Source organism: Lasioglossum baleicum, chromosome 3, assembly GCF_051020765.1.
Source record: "Lasioglossum baleicum chromosome 3, iyLasBale1, whole genome shotgun sequence".
Taxonomy (NCBI): Eukaryota; Metazoa; Arthropoda; class Insecta; order Hymenoptera; family Halictidae; genus Lasioglossum; species Lasioglossum baleicum.
In genome coordinates, this window is record NC_134931.1 from 17,468,928 (window position 1) to 17,481,414 (window position 12,487).

At 42.0% G+C, this 12,487-nt stretch overlaps 1 protein-coding gene across 7 annotated transcripts in view; it reads left to right on the forward strand.

Moving 5' to 3' along the window:
* The window catches only part of LOC143207374 (trehalase), a 60,936-nt gene that overhangs the window by 28,261 nt on the left and 20,188 nt on the right, over window positions 1–12,487 (forward strand). For 4 of the 7 annotated variants that reach the window (XM_076420772.1, XM_076420776.1, XM_076420774.1 and 1 more), the window contains exons 2-3: window positions 1,507–2,148; window positions 11,315–12,097. In XM_076420772.1, the coding sequence (XP_076276887.1) occupies window positions 2,018–2,148; window positions 11,315–12,097 (914 nt within the window). In that variant the 5' untranslated portion in view covers window positions 1,507–2,017. The remainder of the gene's footprint in view (window positions 1–1,506; window positions 2,149–11,314; window positions 12,098–12,487) is intronic. The other 3 variants (XM_076420770.1, XM_076420771.1, XM_076420775.1) reach the window with 1 other exon arrangement.

Sequence of the window (12,487 nt, forward strand, 5' to 3'; positions counted from 1 at the left end):
TTATTCTGTAATTTAGCAAACATCCGTTCTCTCTCGTGACATTTCGTAGGAAAAAGAGAATTTACATCGGAATATGAGTTTGATAAAGAGTTGAGTTGAATAAATTGTTAGGCAAAGCGACAAATTACCGGAGAGTTGGAGTCGATTTCCAAGAAGAAGTAAAATAGCATACGGCGGAAGAATGTCCGTCGCAGTCTGTTCCGGTGTCGATTGTTCAATTCCCGCCGGATTCGGAAGCGGATTGCGCAATCGCGTGAGTCGAATTCCTAGGCTGCCTAGCGTGGCGAGCAAACAATAGTCACGAGACAGTGTTGCTTTTTATTTTCGGACGTTCCTCGGCTGTCTGCGCGGGCAGACCGGTGTCCCGCAGCCTGCCAGGTGAAAGAAGAAATTGTTGGCTCGTTAGTCGATCGTGATCGTCGCCGCGAACGCGTGTTCCATCTCTCGTTTTGCTAACAAACATCCCTAGATAGAAAACTTCTCGGAGACCGAACGAATTCGCTCGCAAGTTCGTATTATCTGGAGTAGAATTTTCTGTAGCGCGATCAAAGAGTTGCTCGCGGCGAACGGGATCGTTATCTCGAGACATAATTTTACATTAATTATGGTTGTGTACGGTATCGATTCCGTGGTCACGTTAAGCGGCGATCGATTTATCTTGTAATTAGTTTATAGGAATTAAATCGAGACGCGACTAGGGCTGTAACTTTTCCGAAGCTTCGAAGGACTCGAAGGTACGAAGGGAACTTCGAAGTCTTCCAAGTGCTCGAAATTTCAGTCTTCTAAACGTATGAAGTTGTAACTTATGAGTACCATACCATGTCACGATTTTTGATAAATAAAAATATTAACTTTCAGTCATCGCGGTGACTGACACTGAACTTTCCGATTTTATTTTTCGTACTTAAATTAAATTTAAAAGAGTGCATTCTATTAATATGCAATCCATTAAATCGCATTATTGCTTGCTCTAACATATTTTAGAACAATATCGATTTTTTTAATGGCACGTTACAGGCATTCAAAACAAAATTGCGCAATACTATATGTTAATCGTACCTGTATTTGTTTAGTTTCGCACGGTCCATTTTTATGTAAATTTTAGTTAAGACGTAGGTTAAGATTTTATGTCAAGATTTTTTGTCATATCTTCTTTTTGTGATATCAGTTATACTGTCAAAACTGTACACATTTGTATAAAAGGACCTCGGTCCGTATATAATAATAATAATAATAAATTTCGGGATCATATCACGAATGTACTTAAAAAATAATACTTTGCAAACAAAATTTTAATGAGTTTTATTAAATTCGGTGAAATCGGATATCGCGGACTAAATGAAAAGAAAGGAAAGACAGGCTTGGCGCTTGACAAAACTCACGTATTCGGTAGGACTGTAACTTTCCTTCGAAGGTCGAAGCTTCGAAATCTTCGACCTTCGAAGGAAAGTTACAGCCGTAGACGCGACAGGTGTGCTAATCGAGCCTCGCGATTGTCTGTTACAGGGAAGATGCGGCGCTGCAGTTGGAGCTGAAACCGCCTCGAAAGCTGCGAAGTTCGGACGGTCCGAAACCTCGACCGGTCACCAACAAGTAAGGAAACACCTCGATATTCGTCTCGCGCGTCTCGTCCTGTCCGCTTTGCTTATAGCGAACGAAAAACGCCCGGAAACGATATTTAAAACGAAAGGGATCTGGGATAGGACTTAACCGAGAGTCCTGAAAGTGTGCGTGGAGCACAGGGATAGAGCGTGCTCGTAGAGGAAAAGAGCGCGAGCGAACGAGAGGGAGAAACAAAGCGAAAATAAGGCGATCGATCATCTCGGATCAAGAGAGGCCGAGGGCAACGAGGAAGAGTGAAGCCTGAAAGAACATTTTTGGTGATTTTTTTTTCAAAGGAGAGAAAAGAGACTCGAGAACACATTCGAAGCGCAAGGAACGATCGATAAAGAAAGAGAACGAACAGGAGTCGTGAGAGCGCGATCATCTGAGAAGGAAGATCGCTAATCACGGGAAAATGGCATCGAGCTTCACGCCCTGCTTGTCGATGAATTACCTACTGAATGCTGCGTTCCTCGCGTTCCTCGTCATTCTACAAACTAACGCTAGTGCGGACAAGAGCCACGCGAAACCGCCCCCTTGTGAGAGGTAAGTGCCATAAACACATCAACACATTGCTGTCAGGACGGCACCGCGCGGTTCACGGCGTTTCGTCTCGTTTCTTAATTAAATCGTAACGCAACTAATCTTCATAATAGGTACTATCGTCGAAGACAAAAAAAAAGACAAACACACATAATGTAACGCGCGCGTTTATTGCGCGATACGTTGCTCCAAAACGCCGTACGTTTATCAGCGATCGCGTGTTCGCGAGTCCCCGCTAAACGGATACGAAAAACGGACTTCGAATGCAGCGTGGTCGCGGTTGATCGCGATCGATCGCAATGCAAATTGTAGGAACGAGAGCGCGATCTCCTCCGTGCTTGTTCTTCTCACTTCCTCTCTCTCTCGTTCTACCTGTGCTCCACGCACGGCATGGCATGTCTCCTGATCGGCTGCTTCCTCTTCTGCTCGTCGCAGGGTCGGGGACTGAATCGACACCGACCCTGACTCTCGATTTATCCCGCGACCGGAGCTACGCGGATTTCATCGCGATTTCGATCACCACAGATCGGTCAGCGGCGGGCAGCGTCTTGTCCCAGTCTCTGAATCCCTCGATCCCTTGATCGCTGGATCTTTGGATCGCGTCGCGCTACGTCGTCGAGCGTTGCATAAGCGAATGACTCGCGGAACGGAACAATTAGACTGTAAACCGTCGCGGTCGCTTTGATCTTACGCGACTACGAACCCGCAGAGATAAAGGTAGCCCGATCTTCCTTGGGAAAACGTCCTTTGACGCGTCGATACGAAAATGTTTTGCTCCGCTCGTGCTTTCAAGCGGATCGTTCGCTCAGAAGAAAGTCGAAGGATATTTTTTTAACTTTTTATCACTCGAACATATAACTTTACATTTAGTGTTTCGAACGTAAACAAAGGTGTCGACCGCACTGGCGACTATTTATTTTGCATTAGAGTAGTTATTTAATTTCAGTAAAAATTTATTTACGTTGGAGTGCGTTCTGTATCGTTGCCTCTAATTCGAGATTTTACCGTTTGAAAAATGAGCGAAGGCATCCTTTGGAAGTCCGAATGATATTTAGTGCTTTGCAGTCCGATCGCAAGAAAAATCACCGGTGCAAACTACAATTCTCGAGTAGATTGAGCGGTCGGCTATTTAAAAGATTGATCGATCGTTAATTAGCTTGAGCAACAGCGCGCGCGAGATGCCACGTGAGGTCGGGAACCGATAAGTCTCGGGCTCTCGAATTGTCGAGTTCTCGAGTTGTGGAGCAGCTGATCCGATAGGTCGCACGCGCGCCCGTCACGGGACGCGAACAGTATCGCGTCTCTCCCAACATCGGCCCGCGTCATACTCTGCAAAAATAGTCGACGACCCCCGCGGACTGATCCGTCTTCGCGAAATACGTCCCGCCGGGAATAGATCGTCGATCTATCGGCGACGTGTCTTTTTCCGCGAACACGCGGCAATCAATCATCGGTATCGGGATTAACAATGATCGCAGTTATATTTGTTAGATATCGCAGGGGAAGCTCTGTCAATTTACAAAAATATCCCCGATGACTCACTAGCAACATGTGTTCGTGATTTGCAAGCAAGCTTGCCTGCTTATTCAAGGGGACCACGTTTCAATTTTACACTGAGAAAAAAATCCTGTCGAAACAAAAAAAATGTATGTTGATTCAATAAGATGTACTATTGAATAGTGCCAATATCATATGAACTTATTTTAATATTTAATACTATTGAATTTCAATAGCAAAACTCATTTCCGCCAATCATATAAGCGAATAGCTTGACCATCAATGTTTCCAAAAAAAATAAGATATGGCCTCAAACCAATTCCAGTATAAATCAATACATTCTCAAATTTTTTTAACAACATACATATCTGATTGAAGGAAAAAGAGAAATATTACGAATAATAATGTACGGTATTGAATCGCGAATAATATTTTCAATCATTTCATGATAGACAATTCAAATACATCACGATTTGCTTCTAAATTTCATACTATTGTAAAGAATACATTGATATTCATCGAAGTGGAAAAATTACAATAACACACGCGTGTTATTGAAGTAACTACTTTTTTTTCTCAGTGTAGGATCGCTTCAACAGCCTTTTGTTTCGATAAAAGATTAATCATCGATCGAGAGAGAAACGGACTTTTCGTACTTCATAAAAGATCGATTTTGGCGAACGTAAGAGGAAAAGATTCACCGAGCTACGAGAACTAGTTTTAATTTATAATCTATTAGTCCGCGTGTTTACGGTGGTTTATCGCTCCAAGCTCTATCGTTGATAATTCTCGCGGTGTTGTTACTTTTTACCGCTCAAACATCTTTATCGAACCATTTACCGCGTGTTTATTGCTCGGAGAACTCGCTGGCGGTAATAAAATGGGTAATATCGTGCAGTTGTTGCGAGTTGATGTTCGAATTGCTAAAGCCACGAGAAATCCTTCGAGCTTCGCTGTTCCACTGTATCGCGTTCAGCATTGTTACGTACTCGATGGAACGAAAGCCGAGTAATTCAGAATGTCATTCTCTCGAAGTTCGATCGAGGAATCGCTTCGGTCGCACGGGTGACCGTGGTCGAGTCAGAGAAATGGCCTTAACAGTGAACTACACGAAACGTCGCACGCGTCGCTCGCCGGTCTTGCAAATTAACGTGTTCCGCAAGTACGATGAACGTGACCTTTGCGCGACGGGACACCAGAAAGAGAGAAAGAGAGAGAGACAAGTCGGAGAGAGAAGAGCACGTTCGAATCCGAACACGCGTCGAGGTATCGCGATCCGAGGAATGACGCGATAACGAGCGATGCTCGACCGCGAGCGTCGCGCAATCTCTTATCTCCGCGTATTATTGTAAACAAGAACCGCGAGCAAACACGAAATAGGGTAACGCAGCCATCCTACCGCGGATTATCTTCTACCGGTACGACGCATCTCCGCGGTCGTTTAAGGCAGGGCTTCGGAGTCGGTAGAAACAATTCTTAACTCCAACTCCGACTCCTCTTTTTTTTTTACCTCCGACTCCGATTCCGACTCCGACTCCGACTTTCCAAATTGAAAAAATATGTACTCAAAATAATTAAGAGTTGTAATAAAACTGAATAAATAGTTGAAATATTGTAATAAATTCTAAGAATATGGAACAGATAACTCTGATACAACACAACACGACTGTTACTTTCTCACTTTCAGGCAATACAGTGGGTGTACAAAGTATTCGTACACCTTTCAAGAACTAATAACCTTTTTATAATTGTACCAAACGACCTCATTTTTTATAATCAATTAGAAGCATTGGTTTACGAAATGATATGCAAAAAAGATGTACCAGAAATTTTTAATTTACAAGGTTACATGCAAAAATAAGAAGACATTCAAAACTTTTTTATTGGGGCCCTTAAAGAAAATTTAAAATGTATGTTTTGTAGATCTATAATAGTTACACACATGCTGAAAATTTCATCGAAATCGATTAACATACACGCGAGCTACAAGCGGTTAAAAATGGTGAAAATCGTAGTTTAACACGACTTTTGATCAATTTCTGCTTCATATCCACAGAATCGTACATCTTTCGATGCGTGTCGTTTTCTCCTACGTCAACCGATTTCGTTGAAATTTTCAGCATATGTATAACTATTATAGATCTACAAAACCTATATTTTAAATTTTCATTAGGTACCCAAATAAAAGAGTTTCAAAAAATGCCTTTTTTATTTTTGCATGTAACCTTGTAAATTATAATTTTTGGAAAATCTTTTTTGCATATCACTTCGTAAACCAATGCTTCTAATTGATTATAAAAAATGAGGTCGTTTGGTACAATTATAAAGAAGTTATTAGTTTTTAAAAGGTGTACGAACACTTTGTACACCCACTGTAGTTAAAAAATACTACCACCATAACTTTAACTGTTTCTCCTCTACATAGTGCCGAGGTATATGTATACATATACAATACGTCTATACTGTAGATCGAATATTAGCAATTTATTTATGTATACATATCTATTAATGATTTATTATTAGATTATGTATTTAATTAAACAAATTAACTTATTGAACTTTTATTAACACATTGAATTAACACATGTATGAGCACAAGGAAAAACACGTCTATTCTATTTAAATGTCACACGTCAATAGAGAAACATTCAGGCTAGAAATTGAACGATATATCGAACAAATAAATAACGAGTTTATAAATAAACTGAACTATACAAATATTAAATCGATCGTTCCTTGAGTAAAACAATAGATTCATTTTGACATATTTCAACATTTATAAACAAAAGAGTTGGAGTTGGAGTCGGAGTCGATATATTTCTTTCGACTCTGACTCCGACTCCGGGAGTCGATGTATAGCTTTTTCTTACTCCGGATCCGACTCCAGTGATCAGCAATTACTCCCAAACTCCGACTCCGACTCCACGACTCCGACTCCGACTCCGAAGCCCTGGTTTAAAGGCGGAGAATGCGTAACGAAGAAATTCTGCTGAACACTTTCTACGAATAACGGTTTCGAAAGAAATTCGACGATAGTTCGCAGCAGATTAAAATGCGACCTCGTACTTCGCCGGAGGTCTTTACGAGCTATAAAAGAAAATCCCCCGCGAATAGATGGCACGGCCAGGCACGAGATTATTTCGCGCGCGCGGAGAATAATGCTCGTTAGCTTGGAGCGTCGTTTTCGGAGACAAATTTCAAAGTAACCTTCTGTCGGAGCTACGCAAACGTACACGTAGTAAGTAGAGAAGATAGGTCGTGGTTTGTATCAATTATTCAAATTACGCGAAGCTCGATGGACGTCGTCTGTTCACCGAGAAAATGATGTAGACTAACGAGCGACAAATTGGGTAGACAACAACGGTTCCCATTAGCGTTATCAGAAAAGCGACATTAGTTTCCCGTCGAGCGTACATAATTGCTCGTCTCGTCTCGCCTCGCATCGGAAACTATCCGCACGGGATTATCGGCGGCAATTAAATTCCAATTGACCCTGAGTGTGTCGCGTTATCTGTTGCGAACGCGAACCCGTTCGATTCGCCAGTGTCGGCGCCGCACAGTGGTCTAAACGGGCGATTTAGCTGGACAAAATTATTCTAGCATTATTTTAAGACTTAAAGCCGTAGTTAAGTAGGTCATTGGATTCGTCTCGACATCAGCTACAACAATGTGTAATAAAAAAATACTTAGTGGCGTTTAAAAAATAAACATAAACATATTTTTTTATTAGAAAAAAAATTTTGTGAAATTTTTTTATTGGGATTTATAGATGACTGAGTATCGATTAACTTTTGTTGGAAACATTTTCTTGCCAGATTATCCGAAATGTTCAAAACATCGTGGTGACAATTGGGCATTTGCGTCGAAAAAGCTGACAGAACTACTTTTGCATCATTCTATCATGAAATAAACAAACGACAAAAGATAGCAAAAACAGATTGAAATAAATGTTATATCGTAATTTTAGGCCCACAGATCTCTATAAAAATTTTCTGAAAAAAATCATTTTCAAAGTTTAAAAAAAATTATAAATTTTCAAAATTGTTTGCATAAATTGTAGGGGTCCAAAAATACGATATCACTTTTACTCCAAGTCATGTTTCGATATCTTTTCGTCATTTGTGGCTTACGTAGAAGAGAATCATAGAGATGATTCGAAACACATCGACATTGAATTACTAAAAACTGTCTCAAATTCAAAGGTGCAAGTTCGTGCTAATAAAATTGATTTTTTCGGACACTCTAGACTTCTATAAAGATGTTCCAACATGTTCCATCCTAAAGGTTTTTTTTTTGCGAGACTGTCAAAGTTTGAATGCTATATACGTTTGAAGTATACGTTCATTTTAAGCAAATAAACAATATATTCAAGTTTTATTTGAGTTTTGTCCTTTTGGTTCATGCTGGTATCCATCATAGAATGAAAAATTCCACAAATATTTCCACTACTAGATGTTCACAACGAGATATACTAATGAATAGTGAGGTGTCGAACGACGATGAAGAAATACGAAGTTGAAAAATGAGTTGTTCGTGGGGGTATATTTTATTATGGGGTGATAAAAAGGGAAAAACCAGCAGTGGTTCATCTTATCTGGTACCTTACCTCTCATTTACCGAAGCGGGAAATTTTCCTGCTGGATTTCCATTTTTTGGGTTTTGTCCAGCTAAATCGCCCGTTTAGACCACTGTGCGCCGTCCTCTCCCAAGATCGTCGATGGATCGTGCAACGATCTCGCTCGTTTCAACTTCAACAGTCGAAATGTAATCGAGCACACGACCCGTCCTTTCGATTAACGTTCCTGTCGCTGCGTCGTTTTCGTTGCGCAAACACAGGGATACACTTATACGTCATCCATATTTATACGTACGCGCACACGGAATACGTTGAGAAGGAAAGGATCGCACGATCCAGCGAGAAACAGAAATGAAATTCAAGAGTAACGTGGCGATTACGGAATCGGAGTATGAGGAACGTTATCCAAGTGTAACACGTGATTTTTTAATGGAGTTCGTTGAAAAATATTTTACACGTATCTTTTTTTAGCTAATGATATTCATGTTACGAGAGTCTAGAACAATGATTCTTTTTTGAATCTGCGTGTTCTCGATCGAGGAATGTAATCACATAAAAAGATTTGAGGAAAGATGTTTATTGCATCGTTTATGTGCATTTACTGTATTTCTTTCAACAATTTGTTAATGTTCCTCTAAAAACATCACAAAACTTCTGCGAACGTTCATTCATTGCTCGCTAATATATGTGTTAATTTATACACTGAGAAAAAAAAAGTAGTTACTTCAATAACACGCGTGTTAGTGTAATTTTTTTACTTCGATGAATATCAATGTATTCTTTTCAATAGTACGAAATTTAGAAGCAAATCGTGATGTATTTGAATTGTCTATCATGAAATGATTGAAAATATTATCCGATTCAATACCGTACTATTCGTCGATATTCGTAATATTTCTCTTTTTCCTTCAATCAGATATGTTGTTAAAAAAAATTTGAGAAATGTATTGATTTATACTGGAATTGGTTTGAGGCCATATCTTATTTTTTTTTAAAACATTGATTCTCAATCTATTCGCTATTCGGTCAAGCTATTCGCTTATATGATTGGCAGAAATGAGTTTTGCTATTGAAATTCAATAGTATTAAATATTAAAATAAGTTCATATGATATTGGCACTATTCAATAGTACATCTTATTGAATCAACATATATTTTTTTTGTTCCGACAGGATTTTTTTCTCAGTGTAGTCGTAAAATGAGAATTTGTGCAAATACATACATAAGGGCTAAAAAATTAATTTCTTTTGCCATATTTCTTATTAATTGTTAGTCCATATTTATGTAAGTTTGCGTGTGTTTTTTTTTTTGTTTTAACGTGAGTTCAGTAGCTAAAAAAGAAGTACGTGTGAAATATTTTTCAACAAAGTGCATCCTTATTAAATGCTGACTAAAATCGGCGTGTTACATTTGGCTAATGTCCCTTGTAAGTACCGCGAAGCGCACGTTCGACGTTCGCGTCGTCTTTCTCGCACCGGTTGCTCTAAAACGCGCCGTGGCGTCGCGAGACCGTCGCTGTAATGGATATCTAGATTGCCGCGACAAATATTAGACCGATTAAGGGGATCCGAGCGCGTTCGACACGGTGTCGCGACAAGATTCCCGCCGTGTAGATGTAAGTACGCAGGTTTCTCGTCGTTCATTTCAAAGAATTCCGATCTGCGTAGAATTTCTCGCGGAATTCGGAATTCAAGATATACCCAGTCCTCGTCGATTACAAATTCCACGAACGCTAACCGATAACGAGACAGACTCGCATTTTTCATTATCTCGGCACGAAGCAGTTTTCGGATTCGCGGAGCATCGAGAACCGGTGCGCGATTCCAAAATGAAAAGCAACCGTGTCATCAGCGTTTACAGAGCCGCGAGAAACTTTCGTTTTTCTTGCGCGATCGGTGAAACTCGCTCGGTAGCTCCGATCGCGATGTGGTGGAATCAACGCGCGCGGGCACAGATTTTTCCCGATTATTCGCGAGACGAGACGCCGTGCAAACCACATGATTCGCGCGAGAAGGTGACGGGGCCGTCTGAAACGCAAATCGTTTAGATAAGCCGCGGATACGTCGATCGTCGTCCTCGGAAAAAGTCTTCGTCGCCGCCGAAGAAGACGATCGAAGCGCGGATCTTTATGCGTTTGCAACGACATGGACGCAGAGTAACGAATTCTCTACATCCCGTTCTCTTGGAAATATGTACGTTGCTCAATTGGCGAATACGCCTAAAGATCCGTCGTTCACCGACAGTCGTGGGAAAAAATCGGTTGGCTCGCAGAAATCGACGGAGAACCGCGCGCAAAATTAATGATCCGCCTATCGACGCGACTGTGGAAAAACGTTGATTGGCCGTTTCGATACGCATCGCGAGTGCTCCGTCTTCAAGGTCATCGTTCGCGACTCGCTGTTCGATTCTTCGCGTGAACATTTTCCTCTTCCAGCGATCGGCAAACTCATTAGTCAAAAGAGCCAAATGTCAGCGGTACAACTATTTAGATTCCCTTTTAGAGCCAAATTTCTTTACGAGAACCCTGGTTTTAAACTCTAGAGAATAAAACTAGATATCATACTTTATAATTTATCTCATTTATTGAGATAAAAATAGAGTGGAAATTGCTCTTTATTCGAATTCAGATATAACACACTGACTGAGATTGAAAATTGTATGAATATACGGTACAGGGTGTCCCAAAACTCCTGCAGAACCCGGAAATAGGAGGTTCCTGATGTCATTTGAAGCGACATTTTCCTCTGCGAAAATGTTGTTAATAACTCCTCGTTAATAACTCCTAAACAAAGCCGCGGACAACATTTTTGCAGATGAAAATATCGCTTCGAGTGACCCCAGGAACCTCCCATTTGTTTTGGAGTTTCGGGAGACCCTGTAGAATTCAAATGAAATAAATTTATTTCAAACACGTCATTCGTGGAAGAGCCGCATGTGGCTCGCGAGCCGCAGTTTGCCGACCACTGTCCTATTCGATACGGAACTTCGTCTCGCTCCGCGAAGGAACCGCGAATCGAACTTGTTCGAACATCGAGAGGATGTCGTCTCGAAGGGTAAACAACGGAAAGGTAGAGATCGTGTTGTGTGGCTTTACAGCGACATTTACTGCCATGGCGAGCTCCTGCACACGATACAGATGGCCTCAATCTACAAGGACTCGAAGACGTTCGTGGACATGAAGATGAAACAGTCGCCGAACCAGACGCTGGCGTTATTCCACGAGTTCATGGAGCAGGTCGAACAGATGCCAACCAGGCAGCAGATCGAGCTGTTCGTCAACAGAACGTTCGACCCGGCCGGTTCGGAGTTCGAAGAGTGGGATCCGGTAGACTGGACCAGCCGACCGAAGTTTCTCAACAAGATCCTCGACGAGGATCTCAGGAAGTTCGCGTCCGATCTGAATCACATCTGGAAGATGCTCGGTCGTCAAATGAAGAACGACGTAAAGATCAACGAGGATCGATACTCCATCATCTACGTACCGAACCCGGTGATCGTACCCGGCGGCAGATTTCGGGAGTTCTATTATTGGGACTCGTACTGGATCATCAAGGGGCTGCTTCTCTCGGAGATGTACACTACTGTGAAGGGTATGCTGACGAACTTCGTCTCGATCGTCGACAAGATCGGTTTCATACCGAACGGTGGGCGGATCTACTACGCCATGAGATCGCATCCGCCCCTTCTGTTGCCCATGGTCGACCAGTACTTGAAGGTGACGAACGACTACGAATGGCTGGAGGAGCACTTTCCTATTCTCGAGAAGGAGTTTCAGTTCTGGATGACCAATCGGACGGTCCAGGTCGAGGTGGACGGCATCAAGTACACCTTGGCCAGATACTACGAGGAATCCGCGGGACCGCGACCAGAGTCCTACAAGTAAGAATCGTTTACAAAGTTCTCTCGTACAGCAGGGGTGGGCATTTTTTGTCTGAATTCACAGAAGACCGTCCCCCCACCATAGCGTTCATTGTCCCCCTCCAGCATCCGTCATTACCATGGAGGAAAGACGCGCTTCGTCGAAAGGGAATTTGGTCGGGGAAGAGCATGAAGTTTCAGGGGCCCCTACCGTGCCTACGCCCACCCCTGTCGTACAGCTTTACCGAGCGAACGGGGTTTCTGTGACGCGCACGCGCAAGCGAAGAAGTGGGAGGTGGCCGGCTCCAGCACCGCCCATTAACCACCCACTCCTTACCGGCACCTGTCCGGAATCCTCGATTTCGCTCGGAAAACTTGTATCATACGTACCCACGCGAATTTGCTGCTGTT